At 43.5% G+C, this 19,590-nt stretch overlaps 1 protein-coding gene across 1 annotated transcript in view; it reads left to right on the top strand.

Annotated features, from left to right (window-relative positions):
* The window catches only part of EPG5 (ectopic P-granules autophagy protein 5 homolog), a 231,820-nt gene extending 226,012 nt beyond the window's left edge, over positions 1-5,808 (top strand). The window contains exon 44 of the mRNA XM_030192892.1: positions 4,791-5,808. Coding sequence (XP_030048752.1) covers positions 4,791-4,973 — 183 coding nt within the window. The 3' untranslated portion in view covers positions 4,974-5,808. The remainder of the gene's footprint in view (positions 1-4,790) is intronic.
* Positions 5,809-19,590: the final 13,782 nt, after the last annotated feature.

Genomic DNA, 19,590 nt, shown 5'->3' with positions numbered 1-19,590 from the left:
TACCACAGGGTGCTTTTCTTGTCACAGTGGATGTAGAATCACTATACAGCGACATTCCCCATTCAGATGACACAGCTGCATGTGATTACATTTCTAAAAAACATCCTCCCTGGATCACCAGTACTCACTGGAAACTGTTATAAAATTAATCAAATTTATTGTAACACAACTATTTCTGCTTTAACAATGATGTCTGTCTGCAAATCATGGGCACTGCGATGGGCCCCAAGATGGCACCACAATATGCTAACCTCTTCATGGCAAAACTGGAAGAGATATTTTTGCAGAGATGGGGTCGTTACTTTTTAAAAGTACTTAAAAGTAAAAGTACTGGCTTCAAAAGTCATGAAGTAAAAGTAGGAAGTCTTAGCCAAAAAATAAAATAATAATAATACTCAAGTAAAAGTAATAAAGTACAGCTCTTAAAACTACTTTTTTACTACAAAGAAAAAGTATTCTTAACAAGTTGGACCACAGAATCTAGTATGTTTACAAGCAAACTTCCAGGGGGTCACACAAGGTCTTCCTAGAAAAAAACACCACCCCTGAGCATTGCAATGGACAGAAGAACATTAATCAGTGGTATTCCTAGGTCAGTAGCCACCCAGGGCGGATGGCCACTGCTCATCCCCCCCCCCCCCCCCTCACACACATACAGCACATCACCTCCAGAAAAATCCACCCTCCCCCCTTGCATCACCTCTGGATGCAGGGAGCAGCTGCGCGGCTGTTGGCTCCGCCAGTTCCCTGCCCTGTAACAGGAAATAACTTCAGAGGGAGCAGGAAACCGGTGGAGCCGACAGCCGTGCGGCTGCTACCTGTACCCCCTTGCAGCATGCACCCAGGGTGAACCACCACCCCACCCTTGCTACGCCACTGATAACTAATATTTCTGTTGGAAAACAAAACAAGCTGGATAAGCACAGATTAGTCCTACACAGACACTTGATGCTAACGGAATACCCAGCCTTTTTCACACATGAACAGAGGTAGCCCCTCATGCAGTATAGAATAAATAACCAACCCAAAACTAAAAATAGAAATATGTAGACAAAAATTAAACTGAACCCCCCACTAAGCCATACTCTGCATACAGTGCAAAACCAAAGAAACAAACAATGACTTGACTGTTTGTACCATACAAAATATAAAGAGAGCAGGTGCATATTTCAAAAACTTACATATTCCAATTGTTTGAGCACTGTCCAGGGAGGGGTAATTTCTATTGGGTTTATCATCCCCAATCAGTTTGAAAAGTTGACTCCTATGTCCCCACCTAGTGGAGGAGTGGCCTAGTGGTTAGGGTGGTGGACTTTGGTCCTGGGGAACTGAGGAACTGAGTTCGATTCCCGGCACAGGCAGCTCCTTGTGACTCTGGGCAAGTCACTTAACCCTCCATTGCCTGCCGCATTGAGCCTGCCAAGAGTGGGAAAGCGCGGGGTACAAATAAAATAAAAAATATCCAGTCTTGCCCAATTTTTCTCACTCTCCCCAGCCCATAGCCTCTGTCTCCCCCCCCCCCCCCCTTTATCCAGTGTTGCCCCATTTCACTCTGTCATTCTCTCTCTCTCTTTCCCTCCCCTCTCATCCAGTCTTGCCTCTCTCTTTCTTCCCGCCTATCCAGTCTTTCCCAATTTCTCTCTCCCCCAGCCCATAGCCTTTGTCTATCCCCCTTTTTATCCAGTATAGCCCTATCTCTCTCTCCCTCTCCCCCCACATCCATCCAATGTTGCCTAATTTCTCTCTCTCTCTCTCTCCCCCCTCCCATCCACTTCAGCTCTACAGCACAGTCTCGCTCTCTTCCCCCCCCCCCCCAACCTTGCACCTCCGCCGTGCCCATGCTAATAAACTACCATGGGAGACATGTAGGATCCAGCTCTCTGCAGCGCCGATAGCACTTCCTTCGCCAGTTCTGGAAGTTTGCATCCGAGGAGGTTGACTTGTGGCAGGAAGCATCAGTGGCAGTGCAGAGAGACAGGTCTGTGTGTCTCCCATGGTAGTTTAATAATGCGAGCCCGGCAGAGGTGCAGTGGGAGGGAAGGAGCAAGACTGTGCTGCGGGGCCATGGTGGATGGGAGAGGAGAGAGAGTAGACCTTGAGGTTCAGTCTGGAGAGGCAGCTGAGCCTGATGACAACAAATAGCCAATCAACAGCTGTTCTGGGCAGGTGTAGAAGGCAGGGGCTAGGGTTTCCAGGTGATGTCAGACCCTGGCTTGCATTAGATTGGGCCTGAATTTCTGGTCCCAACTCAGCTGTTTTTGGGACCGGAAGTTCAGATCCAATTAGCTGCAAGCCGCATCTGACATCTCTTGGAAAGCCTGTAGAGGGGGAGAAGCAGAAGGATGAAAAGTACTTTTTTTTAAAACTGCTTTCCAAATTTGTAATTTGTTACTAAGTACAAAAGTACAGCTTACATGTAACTTGTTACAAGTAAAAAAAAATATTGCAAAGAAAAGTAACTCGTTACAAGTAAAATTACTTACAATTGTACTTATGTATTCTAACAAAGTACAAGTACTTTGTTACTAGCCATCTCTGCATTTTTTAGTACATATCAGACTAAACCCCTAAAATGCTACCAGTATATTGGTGACATTTTTATGATTTGTACTGAGGGAGAAGAGACTCTGAAGTAATTTCACAGTTCTTTCAATACATCCTTCAATCAAATTCAAAATTGACTACTCCCCAGAAAAAGTAAATTTTTTAGACACCACAGTTTTCATCAGCAATGGCTACATACAAACATCTATATACAGGAATCCTACAGACAGGTACAGTTGCCTCCACAACTCCAGCGTCCACCCATCACATACAAAAAAGTCCATTATACACAGCCAAGCTAAAGATACCATTGTATCTGCTCTGATCCAAGAGCCAGAGATAAACCCCTCAAAATTCTTACTCAATCCTTCAAACAAAAAGGCTACAGCCCCCAAAATAATGTCCAAGAATATCACCTCTTCCCTTAAAATGGCCAGGGAAAATCCATTGCAGTACAAGGAAAAGAAAGCCACAGAGAGAATCCCCGTTGTAGTGGCAACAATCCAGAGCTATAAAAATTATAAAAGATCTACAGCCACTATCTAGGAGGATAAACTGCTGAAAGTGATATTCCCAGCCCCACCAGTGCTGGCCTTCTGACAGCCACCCAATTTAAAAGTGAAAAGCAATCTTCTGATAGAAGCTCAAAAAGAAGAGAGTGACACACATCCCTGCAATGAATCAAGCTGCAAACCATGCCAACACATTTCACAGGATACCACAGTCATTCACATGGGAAAAATATTCAGCATGAAGGGGATCCTTCACACATGCCCATCTTCAAATGTGGTATATATCATTCAATGTAAAAAGTGTAAAGAAGGGTGCTGTATTGGAGAAACAAGCCAGATACTAAAGACAAGATTTGTCTACATAGATTTAATCTACATAGATATCATATGAAACATGACAAAGCTAACAAGGATGTCATCTCAGTAGGACAGCACTTTACAAAACCAGAACACTGCATCAATGATTTTATGGTGAGAATACTACAAGGAAACTTTAAGACAATCCAGAAATGTAAGACCTATGATGACATATTTTGACACCCACCAGGCAGGACTTAACAAAGATCTGAGGTTTCTAGCCCGTTATAAACTTCTACTGCTTTTTACCGTCTTACCAGCCATCCTCTCTCCCTGTCTCTCACCCACCCAGCTCTCCTTGCTTCTCACCTAACCCATCCCACCTTCTTCCTGTGAGACTGTCATTGGAATGCTTTTACGTTTCACTTATATATTCATATATTTGTCAACATTTGCTTATTTCTGATTTGAAGAGGAAGGGTTACCTTCAAAAGTTAATCAAAATGTACTGTTAGTCCAATAAAAAAAGGTATCTTATTTTCTTTTCTATATTTTCTTTATTTCTGTTTATTAACTGTGCTCTGTGAAAATAACGTAAACTATTTACAGTACCTTCCAGTCCAGTGTTTCCCAACCCTGATCTAGAAGCACCCCTAGGCAGTTGTGTTTTCAATACTACCTCATGCATAATTCATTATAGCAATTTTCAAAACCCAACTGGCTGTGTGCCTTCAGGACAGGGTTGAGAAATATTTTTCTAGCTGCCTCCCAGTTGAGGAAAGAACAATGGCTTATCATACATAGCACAGTTATGTGCTGAGGAATATGAGCAAACCCTTTCCGTCCTTTCAGAGAAGGCTGTTGTTACAGTAGTTCTTGAGCATCAAACTGGAGAAAAGGAGGAGATTTTTCGTGCATGTACTGGGTGAGAGGGAAGAATGACAGCACTTTAATAATAATAATTGTGTTCGTTCAGCCCTCAGTAGCAAGTGCAATAATGTGCCAGCCAAGGAGGGGGAGTACTGTCAGGAAGGAAAAGGGACTTCTGTAGTATGAGGAATCCTCCGAACGTGTCTCTTCATAACAAAAGCCATTAGTAAATGCAAATGTTGGCATTTTGTCATGATAGATATATATTTAGCTTCTGAGGAAAGGGGGAGTAGGAGGAGTAGGCTCTTGAACAACACCAGTAGGCGACGTAGATAGGAACAATCTCTTTATTTAATTATACACTCGACTCAACACAGAGATTGTTCCTATCTACGTCGCCTACTGGTGTTGTTCAAGAGCCTACTCCTCCTACTCCCCCTTTCCTCAGATTCTACTTTTCGTAGGAATTTGTGTACCTCCACCCTTGTGGTGGTTTGGCTTGCTTGGCAGATATATATTTAGCAGCATAGCAGTTGATTAGAATTTTTTTCTTCTCTGTGTTAACAGGCAACAAGTGCTCTTGAAGCAATGATGTCAAGCAAACAGTATATGGAGTACCAGGAGCAGATCTCCCAAGCTTGCCAGTTTATAAAGTACCCTGGCCATTGTCTTCACGATGGAAACACGCTTTTAGCTCTTCTCATTAACTCTTTGTACCCAAATGCGAATTATTTGAACATTATACGATAACCCTTGGAGTAAAATCTAAGGAGTTTGTTTTGCTTTCCATTTTCTTACATTGAACCTAATGTCCCATGGTTTATTGTGCTAGACATTTCCATTGACTACCAGTGAATCATTCAGAGGCAAATATGAAAGTGCACATATTGAAAAGTTGAACCTGTTTTTTTTATTACTTATTATAACATTATAAACAACCAAAAGTATTCCACTGCTACTTCTGTGTTAAAAAAAAGAAGAGGCATCTTGGTAGACTTTCAGAGTGTCCGATAATTTGTGTTACCAGATAGCCCCGATCATTCATGGTAAGATGGTCTAATCCTTTTATTAGTGAACTCCAAGCTTCTGCTTTCTGAAGGATTTCCGTAAAACAAAACAAAATAAACCACCCAGGAAAAGCACAACTAGTTCCAAAGTACAGTGGGATGTAGTTTAATAAATCCAAGACCAGGCTATTCTGACATGATTGACCAGGCTGAGATGAGCAAGGCTTAATGATGAGTCACAATATTAGAAATCAGTATGAATTATGCAGTTGTTTAACTGGTTTACATGGAGATTTAATTTTTTGTGCCTTTTCCTTAAATTTGGAAGCTTTTAGCAAATCAAACTGTGTATATTTAAGGGTTGTATGTTAACAATGTTTTTGTACAGCACTACTGGTTTACCTCTCTGCATTTTGTCAAGTTGTATATTCTGACACTCGTTTCATTACATTTGTGTACAGATTCTGTTTTCTTATAATGGTATCCAATATTGACAACCCTGACCAGAGGCGTAGCCAGACACCCAATTTTGGGTGGGCCTGGGCCCAAGATGGACGGGCAGAAGAACACCATCTTGTCCCACAAGTGATTTGGTCTGTCCCCATCTCGCCTGCATGCCATTTGGTCTCTCAAACATCCTCCCTCCCCCACATACCTTTTAAATAGTAGATTTTCACTGGCAGCGAGCAGCAACTAATACACACTGCTTGTGTTAGCCTCACAGCGTTCCCTCTGATGCAATTTCCTGTATCTGCATAGGCAGGAATACATCAGAGGGAAGGCTGGGGGCCAGTGTGAAAAGTATGTATCAGTCGCTGCTCACTGCAGGCAAAGATATGCTATTTACAAGGTATGCAGGAGCGAGAGTAGTTGGGAGTTTTCGGCTGGTGGGGCTTGGGGATCCCTGCCAGCCACATCATAGGTGTGCTGCTACTGGGTGGCCCTGAGCCCAAAGTGGGCGGGCCTGGGCCCACCCGGGCCCACCCTTGGCTACGCCACTGACCCTGACATGAACAGAGTAAGACACTGTAAGGTTTCACGATAATATCGCTCTGTGCTGTTACCTAGTGGGTTCTTTTCTGTTTGAATTTTCCCCACTAGTGGATCATGAGGAATTTCACAAGGTGAAATTAACGAGTTCAATTTGTGGGGGGGTTTTAAAGCTTGAAATAAATTATTAATTTGAAACTATGATATTGCCTGTCAGTTTAAAAAAAACAACAACCGAATTGCATCATTAAAACTGAATGGAAAAGTATTGTTTTTGTATAGGCATTAATCTACTTATTGTGATTTTTGCAGTGAGTCTCCACAGTTTTTGTCATTGATCTCTTGTGAGTCTTAAACATAGTAAAGAATAGGAATGCAGCATAGATTATTTGGATCCTTTGCTCTCCACATGAAGTGAGTCCTCTGTTGAGCTTACCTCAGAAGACTGTGTGTGTGAAATAGTTTTTCTGTGTCATCCAGAGATGGTGTGGATTACAAAGAATATAATCATGAGCTAGGAGTTAGGAGACTTAAGGGTTCGCAACGCATTTTGCTGTTGAGTCTGTGACAGTGATATCTTTACCCTAGGTCTTAGGCTAGTACCCTGATGGCGAACCTATGACACGCGTGTCAGTACTGACACGCGTAGCCATTTTCGGTGACATGCGGCCGCATGTGGCCGCATACAGAGAAGCAGCGGCGTTCCTTGCTGACACCCGGGGCGGATCGCCGATGCGCCCCCCCCCCCAGGTGCAGCGCGAATTCCCCCCCCCCGGCGAAATCACCCCCCCCCCCAGTGCATGTTTACCCGCTGGGGGGGGTGCCGTGTGCGCTCCTATTGGCTCCCTCCGAGTCCTACGCTTGTTCCCTCCCTGCTGCTCCCTCTGCCCCGGCTCCTGCACGGCCGTTAGGAGATCTTTGACCTCACTTCCGGCCGGCGGAGCAGAGAGCAGCGGAATGCCGTGGGGGACGCATCTCTGGGGGCCCTGTGATCGCCATTACCAGCAACCACATAACCACAGCAACCATCATCCAATCTACTGTTCTGGGGTGTCGTGGATTTCTAATTGACCATCATTACTGAGATAAGTGAGGGGGAGGCTGGGAGAGGCGAGGGCATTTGCTATGGGTGCCGTTTCCCGCCATTAGAAATAGCGGCAGCCATCTTAATTTACATAAGGTGGTCAGTTAGGCTGGTTAACCCCTAATTGCCTGCAGGGCTAACAGGCTATCTATAATTCTATCTTCTGTCACTGCTCCCCTGATGGAGAACCCAAAAAATAAAAAACCAAGGTTAAGTAAAGGTAGTAGCAGTAGCCAACCCTTTCAAGAGACATGGACCGAGATGTATGGCATTATAGAAAAAAAATGGCAGATCATTTTGCGTTCTATGTACTGAAACGGTAGTAAGCAGAATGTGGAATATAAATAGACATTTTGAAACTAATCATTCCCAGCTCTTGAAAAAAAGTGAGGATGAAAGGAAGGAATACATTTCCAGGCAGCTACACTTTTATAAGAGCCAATCTAATTCCGTCCTTAAATTTGTAAAAGGTTCTACAAATTTAACATCTGCAAGTTTGAGCATTGCTCACTCCATTGCTCAGCATGGAAAAGCACTCAGTGAGGGAGAATTTATTAAAGAAACTCTCCTAAGATGTGCACCAGTTCTATTTCACGATATGCAGAATAAAGATGCAATTATTAAGAGAATATCTGAGTTACCACTCAGTAGAAATATCATAAAAGACCGAATAATGAGACTGAACACAAACGTACAACATCAATTAAAGAGAGACATAAGTAATTGTAAATATTTTTCGATCTCTCTTGATGAAACTACTGATGTCACATCACATGCTCAGTTGGCCATTATTGGTCGATATTCTGATGGTCTCACAATGAGAAAAGAGTTGATAAAAGTTAGTATCAGTGCCAACAAGTACATCAGGAAGCGAAATATGTAAGGTTGTTATACAAACATTCCGTGACCTAAGCATTGATATCTCTAAAGTTGTGTCAGTGACGACAGACGGGGCACCAAACATGGTGGGGAAAAAAGTTGGATTTGTCAAATTGTTTACGGAAGCTATTGGACATCCGATTGTGCCTTTTCATTGTATTATCCATCAGGAGGCTATGAGGCATATTTTCAAAGCACTTAGCCTTCCAAAGTTCCATAGAAACCTGTGGAACTTTGGAAGGCTAAGTGGTTTGAAAATGAGCCCCTTTATGTGCCAAGGCAGGATTCACCGACTTAAACGACTTAATGTCAGTTGTTACAAAAATAGTTAATTTAATAACTGCTCGCCCCCTTCACAAGCGAGAATTTTCTGCACTTTTACTGGAGGTCGATTCCACCTACAGTGGACTGCTGATGTACAATAATGTAAGATGGCTGAGCCGAGGCAAAGTTCTTGAGCGCTTTGTGGAGTGCTTTGAAGAAATTAAGGTATTTCTTGAGGATAAGGATCTGGGAAACTTTCCTCAGCTCAATGATGATAAGTGGGTCAACACCCTGATGTTTTTTACAGATCTCTCTGTTCATATTAATGAACTGAACTTAAAGTTACAAGATTTTGGCAAAAGTATTGACGTTATGTTTGGATACATAAAAGCTTTTGAAAGTAAATTTAAAATTTTCAAGCGAGATGTAGAAACTAAAACTTATAAGTATTTTCCTCGAGTAACAAAGTATTTTGAGAAGGCCAGTGCAGCTATACAAAATGAAATGGAACCCTTGCATATAAAGTACCAGCATGTTTTAGACTCGTTACTTGACCAGTTCAGTGATAGATTTAATCAATTTAGAAGCCTAGAACAGACCATGAAAATAATTAAGTATCCTGATGTAGTAGTCTACAGTAGTTTGGAATTAAATGGTTTCCAATGGATGCAAATTGATGATTTGGAGATGCAACTTGTAGAATTTCAAGACAGCATCTGGGCTCAGGTGTTTGTTGACTTGAGGTCAAAGCTTGAGAATCTGGAAAGGTGCCGCTTGGAGAATCAAGAGGAGTGCCACTACGAACAGGAAATTTGGAGTGCTTGGAACCGATTACCAGACACTTTTAGCACCCTGAAAAATATAGCAATGGCTTTACTCACAATTTTTCCCTCTACGTACTTTTGTGAAACCTTATTCTCAGCGTTAAATAATATCAAAACCAACAAAAGAAACAGATTGACAGATGAAGTTAGTAGCGCTTGCTTGGGCTTGAAGTGTACAAAATACCAACCTTCAATTGAAGATTTAGCCAATGAAATTCAGCAACAAAAAAGTCACTAATAGGCAGATTAGTTAAAGAATTCCCCCTCCCCCTCACTTATCTTAGTTCACGGCACCCCACACAAGTTAAATAATATCAAGACCAACAAAAGAAACCGACTGACAGATGAACAAAGAAGTCACTAAGCAGGTAAGTTAAATAATTAGTTTTTGGTTTATTAAATACAGTTATATATTACAATTATACATTTTTGTTATTTAAACTATAAATATCGCGAAATTATGGTTTTTTTCTCGAAGTGACACACCACCCGAGTTATGCTCGGTTTTTTGGCGAATTTTGACACACCAAGCTCAAAAGGTTGCCCATCACTGGGCTAGTATCTTGGCTAACAATAATAACAACAACAACAGTGTGTCCTTTCTGTCTTCTCTTTTAAATTTCTGTTACAAATCAGACATAAATACTGGGACCAAATTAGGGACCTCAGAATAAGAACAAAAGTGAGTAAAACCAAGAAATTAGAAAGATTATTTGTTAAAGAATGTTACCAGGTGATAGTTCTAACATATGGTAACCATTAGCATGGTGCCAAACTAGTGGCTGCTGTGAGTTAATGCAGTGCTTAATGCAAATTGGAGTGGAATCTTTATACGATACTAGGAAAAAAGGCCCGTTTCTGACACAAATGAAACGGGCGCTAGCAAGGTTTTCCTCGGAGTGTGTATGTTTGAGAGAGTATGTGTGAGATTGACTGTGTGTGAGAGAGAGTGAATGTGTGAGTGTGTGTGACAGAGAGAGAGTGAGACTGCTGGGTGCGAGTGTGTCTCCTCTGTTTCCCTTCCAGCCACCCAGCAATTCTCCTCTCTCCCTTGCTCCCCCTCCAGCCACCCAGCGATTCTACTTTTCCCCTGCCCTCCCTCCAGCCCCCCACTGATGCTGTTCTCTCCCCTGCCCCCCTCCAGCCACCCAGCAATTCTCCTCTCTCCCTTGCTCCCCCTCCAGCCACCCAGCGATTCTACTTTTCCCCTGCCCTCCCTCCAGCCCCCCACTGATGCTGTTCTCTCCTCTGCCCCCCTCCAGCCACCCAGCGAGTCTCCTCTGTCCCCTGCCCCCCTCCAGCCACCCAACGAGTCTCCTCTGTCACCTGCTCCCCCTCCAGCCACCCAGCTAGTCTCCTGTGTCCCCTGCTCCCCCTCCAGCCACCCAATGAGTCTCCTCTGTCACCTGCTCCCCCTCCAGCCACCTAGCGAGTCTCCTGTGTCACCTGCTCCCCCTCCAGCCACCCACCGATACTGTTCTCTCCTTCCCCTCCTCCAGCCACCCACTGATGCTGTTCTCTCCCCTGCCCCCCTCCAGCCACCCAGCGAGTCTCCTCTGTCCCCTGCCCCCCTCCAGCCACCCATCGAGTCTCCTGTGTCACCTGCTCCCCCTCCAGCCACCCAGCGAGTCTCCTGTGTCCCCTGCTCCCCTCCAGCCACTCAGCGAGCCTCCTCTGTTCCCTGCCCCCCCTCTAGCCACCCAGCAAATCTCCTCTCTCCCTTGCCTCCCCTCTAGCCACCCAGTGATTCTCCTGTGTCCCCTGCCCCCCCTCCAGCCACACAGAGATTGTCCTATCTCCCCTGCCCCCCCCCCTCCAGCCACTCCTTTACTTTATTCAGCATATATTAAATTCCCCCCATGTGCTACAGAAAAGCACCGATCACATCCTATATAATAAAACACACCTCCAACGTTCTGACGCGGTAGTTCCGGAACGTTGCAGGAATGCTTCAAGGCTTGAAGGCTTCACTTTCTCGGCTTCAGAACGTTGGAGGTGCATTTTATTATATAGGATGTAACAGCACAGTAGCTGTCCTGACTGCTGATAGCACGGCTGCACCAAAGAGATAAAGTTAAGTACAGCTGTACTAGCAGCAGCAGTCCAATGCATGAGCACTGCTGATCAGTGCAGGCACAAACCATCACAGCCAATATCACCTCCCTTCCATGACAGTACCCCAAAGTCCTAATCATGTCCTCCCCACCTTGCCCAGCAATCTCCCTGGTAGTCTATTGGAGCAGGGCTGGAGTGATACCCCTGCATCTGCCATGGAGTCATCAGCGTTCAAAATGGTGGCTGTGATCTGTACTTATAGTCCCACAGTACTACACTAGGGGCCATTCTGCTATTTTAGGGCATTCGCTTCTTGTATGGCACAATGAACCCTAGCAGTAGTACTGTAAAACTACTGCTATGGGTCATCGCCACCATTTTGAATTCCAACAGGAGTGTGGGCACTGTTCCACCCTACTCCATTAGATTACCTGGGAGATTCACATAGGGGTAGGGGGTGGGTCGTAGGCTGGGTATGGTGTTTGTGGAGGGAGGGGGTTGTCTTGGAGGAGGTTGCTGACCAGAGGGGGCTGTTTGGGGCAAAGGGTAATGGGGTAGAGTGTTCATATCAGAAGGGTTTTGTGCTGTGGTGGGTCAAGTAGTGCTACTATAAGTACACTATTTTATCACTTTTTGTGCTGGATCCCTTATTCCAATGCAAGAAGTGCATAAATGCAGAGCAGATGCTGGGCGTGCACCTTGCTTTTACTGCACAGTGGAGTGGAGGAGTGGCCTAATGGTTATTGCAGCAAACGTTGATCCTAGCATCTTGGGTTCCATTCCCACTGCAGCTCTCTGTGACCCTGGGCATGTCACTTAACCCTCCCATGCCTCAAGTACAAAAACCAAGATTGTGAGCCCTCTTGGGACAGAGAAGCTACATTGAACCTGAACTCTGCTTGGGATAATGCAGGATACAAATGTCATAAATAATGTAATATTTCTCAGCCTGTACGTCAAGCTCCATCTCTGGCTGTCTTCAAATCTAGGCTAAAAGCCTATCTTTTTGATGTTGCTTTTAACTCCTAACCTTTACTCATTTGTTCAGCACCCATTTTTATCATTCCCACCTTTGTATCTCCCTTATTTGTCCTGTTTGTCTGTCCTAGTTAGATTGTAAGATCTTTCGAGCAGGGACTCTCTCTTTATGTCCAGTGTGCAGCGCTGCGTACGTCTAGTAGCGCTATAGAAATGATTAGTAGTAGTAGTAGTACAGGCTTTGGGCTTTCTGCACCTTTAACTGCAAAAACTTACTGCACTTTTATAAACATGCCCCCCTAGTAGTTCTTCACAAGAGTTGTGGTTGAAGAACTGATCTATGATTTCAGTTCTATAGTCTTGTTAATCTGTGAGAGCAAGAAGGTGGATCGTGACAATTATCATCCAGCCTTTCTACACAGTGAGCCAAATTAGAAAGGAGCTAAGTTTCTAAGAGAAGGATTTTGCAGTTTCTTAACTTCTGGCCTTAAATTTGTATTCCTACTTTATTCAGTACTGTTTGAAGAATTTTGTGATTCAAAATAGCTCTTGATCTTAGGGAGCTGTGAGCACTACAGCAGAAAAGAAGCTTCTGATATCTGCTTCCTCTAAAAATTTTGTAACATAGTAGATGACGGCAGAAAAAGACCTGCACAGTCCATCCAGTCTGCCCAACAAGATAAACTCATATGTGTATCCTTACCTTGATTTGTACCTGCCTTTTTCAGGGCACAGACCGTACAAGTCTGCCCAGCAGTATTTCCCGCCTCATATCACCGGCTCTGGCACAGACCGTATAAGTCTGCCCTCCTCTATCCTCACCTCCCAACCACCAACCCCTCTTCCCCCACCTGCTCCACCACTGAGCCTTCACTCAAAACATTTACTAAATTTCTATCAGGAGATCTAAATTTAGATCTGGAGAAAGGATATCATCAGATTGGTACTCCACCCTTGTATTTGTTTTCGGTCATAAACTCTCTGCAGTCTATACAGTACTGTGGACAGTAAGCTTTGAGTACAGCAGCTTTGAACATAATGGTTTGGATCCAGATTCAGCTTTTTGTGACTGACTTGGCAAGCTTCCTGAATCAGAAAGCTAGGACAGAGGAGCTGCTTGAAGTTCAGTATGAATTGTGACAATCTTGCAATCCCTCCACAAGTGTCTTTGTATGTATTGTTTAAGCAACAGGTTTTAATGTTCATGTTACCTTATATTTTTTTTAAATTTGTTTAAAAATATTCTGAGATTAGCTGGTGGAGAAAAAGAACACAGTGATTTAATGTTGAGTACCTCTACTTTTCAGTCTGAAAGCCAGAGGAAAGTCTCTCTTCCAAAACTGAACCCCATAATGACATATTTGTGTTGGCAGCAGGGATTGTCACTGTAGCAACAGCTATCTTCCCAGCCTAACTGAAACTTGAGTGCATCATTCCTGCACATGTTCAAGTCCTGCTGACCTTGTTGGGCGGCACACTTGGATCCTGAGTCCCCTGCATATATATGCTACTGCTGAACCATAGACTATGGTTTTACTACAAATTACTTAACTATAGAGAACAGTGGTATATTTTCTCTTTACAAACGGTTGCCCCTAGGGGTCTTAATGCAGAATTAGAATGGGCATCATTAATCTAGCTCTGATCCAATTAGAACTCAGGGGAGGGACTATTGGACGTCATGAGATAGAGGGTATTTCAGATTGCAAGAAGAGCGCGGCCGCCATCTTTGTATATGAAAGTTTGGACAAAGCTGGCGCTGCAATAAATGCTCGGGGTGTCTATAAATACGATTGGTCCTGAGCAATGATTGTATTTATTAATTAAAGTATTTGTTTTTTAGGGGACTGTCCTTGAGGCAGCTCAGACTAGAGCGAAACATATGTCGGACAATTGTAACCCCTGGGTCCGATTTTAAACGGAGACTAAGATAAGTGGAAAAATGTAAAAGTTTATAAACTAAGATATATGAAAGCTTTGATGAATATAAAAAAAGCTGACCTATGAAGATGATGGATGTTGCTAGCATTGCCATAAAAAAGTTTTTGGGTGGCAATGAACATCACTGATGTCAAATGAATAATTTTGAAATACTTGGAGATGAGAAGAATTGTCTGTTTTTGAATTGTTTATATCTTAAGAAGCTAGACACGTGAAGTATAAAGTTTAATTGGTAGTGTCTACAAGAGTTTATATTTACTAGAAGTAGGTCATGTCAGACAGATCTGATTAATTTCTTTGACTGGCTGACCAGACGGTTGGATCAAGGGAGAGCATTAGATGTGGTGTACTTAGATTTTAGCAAAGCCTTTGACATAGTTCCACATAGGCGATTTATAAATAAACCGAGTGCCCTCTGTATGGGCTGTAAAGTGACTGATTGGGATAAAAACTTGTTGAGTTGAAGGCAACAAAGGGTAGGGGTAAATGGAATTTATTCTGAGGAAAGGGATGTTAACAGTGGTGTGCCACAAGAATCTGTACTTGGTCCCATTCTTTTTAACATTTTTTAAGCATTGTTGCAGAAGGGCTATCTGGTAAGGTTTGCCTCTGTGGATGATACCAAAATCTGCAATGGGCTAGACAACCCTGATGATGTGGATAATAAGAGGAGGGATCTAGCAAACTTGAAGAATGGTCAGAATTTTTCATCTAAGATTTATTGCTATAAAATACAGGTCCTGCATTTGGACTTCAAAAACCCAAGGGAGCAGTACAGGATAAGGGGTAAAGTATCTCTGGATGAAAGAAGAGTAGGACTAGAGGGGGATTATATCTGATGATAGGAGCCAGTGTTGTAGGTGCTTGAGCACCGCCAATATTTGGAAAACTCCTTGACTGTGTCCAGGAATGGGGTAATTTCCATTGCATTTAGCACCCCCAATCATGCTGAAAAGTTGGCACCTCTGGTATACAATAGCCAATAGATAGAAAAGGTGATTGCAAAAGCCAGAAGAATGCTTGGATGCATAGGGAGAGGACTGAGTAGCAGGAAAAAGGAGGTGATGTGCCTCTGTATATGTCTCTAATGAGACCCCGTTTAGCTCTGTAATGAGGGGGCATAGGATGAGGGAGAAAGAGGATAGACTCGAGTAATCTAAGGAAATACGTCTTTATGGAAAAGGATGGTGATGCATGGAACAGCCTCCCAATGGAAATAGTAGAGGCACTGTATCTGAATTCAAGAAATATAAGAATAGGACCTCTAAGAGAGAAGAAGGGATAGATGGTATGGATGGGCAGACTGAATAGGCCGCATGGTCTATATTTGTGATAATTTTCTATATTTCTATTTTATTCCATTTATAAGCCTTGTTCACTATGTACAGTACATGTTGTACTCCTGCTTTGGGGAAATTGGAAACCTTTTCTTCTGGTTTAATATTTCATGACCAGTTCGTATGAAATCCATCCAACTAGTTCAAAATGTCCTTTACCTTTGAAGCAGTAAATCTAATTTTTAATGCTTCATGTGTTCACTGAAACAATAGGAACATTATGTTTTCCAAGTTATCCTCTACCAAATTAGTAGCTGAATAATGATGGTCTTATTTTGTTATATGAATTGTACTACAGTAATGCACAAAGAACTAACTTGTTTCTCAGGTTAAAAGATACTGGCTGTACATACATATAAAGGTGTGTTTCTTTTCAAAATATTTGGCACTGTAGTAAAGGAAGTTGACTCATTCTTTTTAAATATACCTTTTTCTTGTGTTCTGCAGAAATGAGTAAGATTTAAATCCTTTGGGTAGCACACATAACGGATCCATCGGGTTTAACTAAAACATTGGTCCAATTAGTTTCTGCTTCTGCCTTTGTTTTGAAGTTAATGGAAGATTTTCCTAATCATATCAAAACCTGGACACTGGTGTGCTGCTTAGCATTTTAAAAAAAGCAAGTAATATAGATGTCTTGAGACACCAAGGGGTCCTTTTACGAAGGCACATTAGTGTTTATAGCGCACGCTAAAAATAAGCATGCATTAAACGTTAGAGATGCCCATATATTCCTATGAACTACTTCATTATACTCAGCTTCACATTAAATAGATTCTTAGGCAAATTTTCTTTCAGTGGGATCATCAGATCAGCGAGTGTGCTTCCGTATTGGCTAAACTGAGCCAAACAATTTTCAAGGGGCACCACCACAGTCCTCATTGATCCTAATACCAATATTTTCAAAGTTCATATTTTTCTTTTTTTCCTATTTTTCAATTATATAGTGATTTCTCACTTATTTTTCTTAGTTAATTTAATCTCCAATAAAGTACTTAGCTTTCTCAGCTTTAATACCGTTCATACTGGAGACCCGATTCCACCGACATAGGTCTATGTTTCGCTGTGCGCTGTGTCAAGGTAGTCTCCTGTTTTCTCATAGCGGCATTCCTATGGGCATCTCTAGCATTTAGCGTGCACTAAAACTTCTAGCGTGCCTTTGTAAAAGACCCCCCAAAAGCACAAATAGACCATTGAATGAAGAGAAGTAACCTCCAGGAAGGTAATATAGTATAAATTACATATTTTTTTTAAAAACCTTTTCTCTGAGGACATGCAGGCCATGTTCTCACGTGTGGGTGATGTTATCCACATTGCCTGGTGTGTGGAGCTTAAGCTAATAAAGCCTTAACAGCATACACAGCGTCCCCATCATGCATGTGCAAATGCCTTCCCTTTCACCGCGAGAGAGTGGTACCATCAGTCTCTTCTCATCCACAGTGAGGAGTGAACACTATTGTCCCGTGCTCTTCACAACATCTGGTACGTGAAAATTGTTTCGTTTTTTGTGCATTCAGGGTTTTTTGCCCTGTTTTTTTTTTTTTTTTTAGTTTTCTTTAGAAAAGTTTCCTCTCCCATTATAATTTTAGTTCACTTTTCCCTGCATTTAGGTTTTCTTTGTTTTTACCGTGCTTGATAGGCCCGCTTAGTTCTGAGCTCTGCTCGTGCCCCCTTTCTTTGGTTCTTACCTGTTTTTTTCCCGATGGCCATGATGTCTGAGCTCTTGGGGTTTTTACAACAGTGTGGATTGATGTCTAGCGTGCTTGCACCAGCTGTGCCTCTTGCTGCCCCGCAAGGTCCTCAGCCTGTGGTAAGGTCTCTGATGCTGGTGTTGCCAACCACCCATGCTGGCATTCCCTAGATGTTGGTGGAGGAAGCTTCATCGGAGTTGAGGATAGAACCGACATCTCATTGCCCTTCTCAAGGACATGGCTTGGTCTTGGCCCTCCCATGAGGATTTTTTTGCCAATACCGATGAGGAGCACTCATGGGAGTCTGATGAAGATCCATGGTACTTCACAGAGGAGGAGTCCTGAGGTATCCTATCATACCCCTCCCCTCCAAAGGAAAGGAGGAAGTCTCCACATAATTGCCTTCATTCCCAGGTTTTGTACGGGAAATGGTGGCTGCTATTCTCATTTGTTTGGAGATGGAGGACGAGCTCAGGGCTGAGATGTTTGAGATCCTAGACTGAGTCTCTTCCTAGAGAGGCTGTGATGGGTCCCCCTTCACTGGATCCTGAAAGATGTTCAGGTGAAGAACTGGGAATCCTCTCTGTCGTTCCCTGTCCTGCCCAAGGAGATAGACACCATGTATCATTTCCAGAGTTCCTCAGGTTTTGACAAGCCTCAGTTGCCTCATCATTCCTTAGTGGTGGAATCTGCACTGAAAAGAGACAGGAGTTCTAGGGACTGTGCTTTGGTGCCCCCCTGACAGAGAAACTAGAACCCTGGATTCTTCTGGGCAGAATATTTATCAGGCCTGTATACTCCTCTCCCGCATTCAATCTTACCAGCTATACATGAGCCTATACTTGCTGAACTTGGTGCTTAGTATGCCTTATTTGGTGGATTTTGTCCCACAGGAGCAGGCCAACTCTCTTCACCAGTTGGTCAAGCAGAAGAAGGCATGTAGAAAGTTCTTGGCCAGGGACACCTGTGACACCTTTGATGCGGTGTCCAGGATCTCTTCCCATAGTATAGCGATGCACAGACTATCATGGCTGCATGTTTCTGACTTGCACCCTGCAATCTAGCAGAAGTTGTCAGATGTCACATGCCAGGGAGATAACCATTTGGCGACAAAGTGGAGGAGGTCACTGACCTCATCAAGAAACACACTGACATCATTGACACACTGTCCCACCAGATGTCTTCTGCACCTTCCTCTTCATCTAGGAGGTTTTTGGGCAAGTCAAAGAGGGGTCTTTACTACTCTGAGATGTAGGTATGCTCCTCGCCAGCCTCAGCAGGTTCAGTCCCAGTTTGCTCGTTCTCATAAACAGCATGCTCCCAAGGACCAGCCAGCTCCTCAGTCAAATCTGGGGATGAGCTTTTAACTGGCTCAAGCAGAGTATAGCTGCAGTCAAAGTGACCATCCCAGACAACTCAACTGGTGGGTTCTGGGGCACCAAGAACATCGTCAGCTCTCAATTCAAGCAGGTACTTGCAGAGGAACTCTCTGCCCTTCTAAAAGCCCATGTGGTCGAGCCCGTTTCACCAGGGGAAGAAAGAAAAGTTCAGGATGGTTTCCCTGGGCACTCTTCTCCCCATGATTTAGGAAAATGATTGGCTAGGCTCTCTCAACCTAAAGAATTCTTACATTCACATCCCAGTACTTCCAGGTCACAGGAAGTATCTTTGATTTCAGCTGGGAACACATCACTTCCAGTACCGCGTGTTGGCCTTGCATCGGCTCCCAGAATTTTCACCAAATGTCTTGCCGTAGTCACATTGTCGCTATGCAGACTGGGAGTCTATGTGTTCCCCTCTTTGGATGATTAGCTGCTGAAGAGCACGTCAAAGGACAGTTCCCAGGAGTCCTTGCGGAGACCTATTTGGGTGTTACAGCTGCTAGGTTTCATTTTAAACTACCCCAAGTCCCATCTCCATCCCATTCAGTAATTGGAGGTCATTGAAGCCCTGTTGGACATGCAGCAGGCGGGGGCTTTTCTCCCTGTTGCAAGGGCAGACACTTTTGTCTCCCTCGCCACTCAGGTACGAGTCAATTAGCAGGGCACAGTTTGGAAGATGTTGAGAGTGTTAGGCCACATGGCTTCCACTGTTCAGGTCATGCCCATGGCAAGTCTTCACATGAGACCTGTCCACTGAACCCTAGCTTCCCAGTGGTGCCAAGCCTCGGGGAACCTAGCAGTTGTAATCCGAGTAACACCAGAGTCGGTTCAGTCTCTAATTTGGTGGACAATTCGTTCCAATTTGATTGTGGGACTTCCATTCCAAATTCCTCAGCCCCAGAAGGTGCTAATGATGCATTCTGCCTGGTTTGGGG

Source organism: Microcaecilia unicolor, chromosome 2 (assembly GCF_901765095.1).
Source record: "Microcaecilia unicolor chromosome 2, aMicUni1.1, whole genome shotgun sequence".
NCBI classification, from domain to species: domain Eukaryota; kingdom Metazoa; phylum Chordata; class Amphibia; order Gymnophiona; family Siphonopidae; genus Microcaecilia; species Microcaecilia unicolor.
The sequence above is the reverse complement of the archived record's forward strand: the minus strand, read 5'-3'. Positions and strand labels throughout refer to the sequence as shown.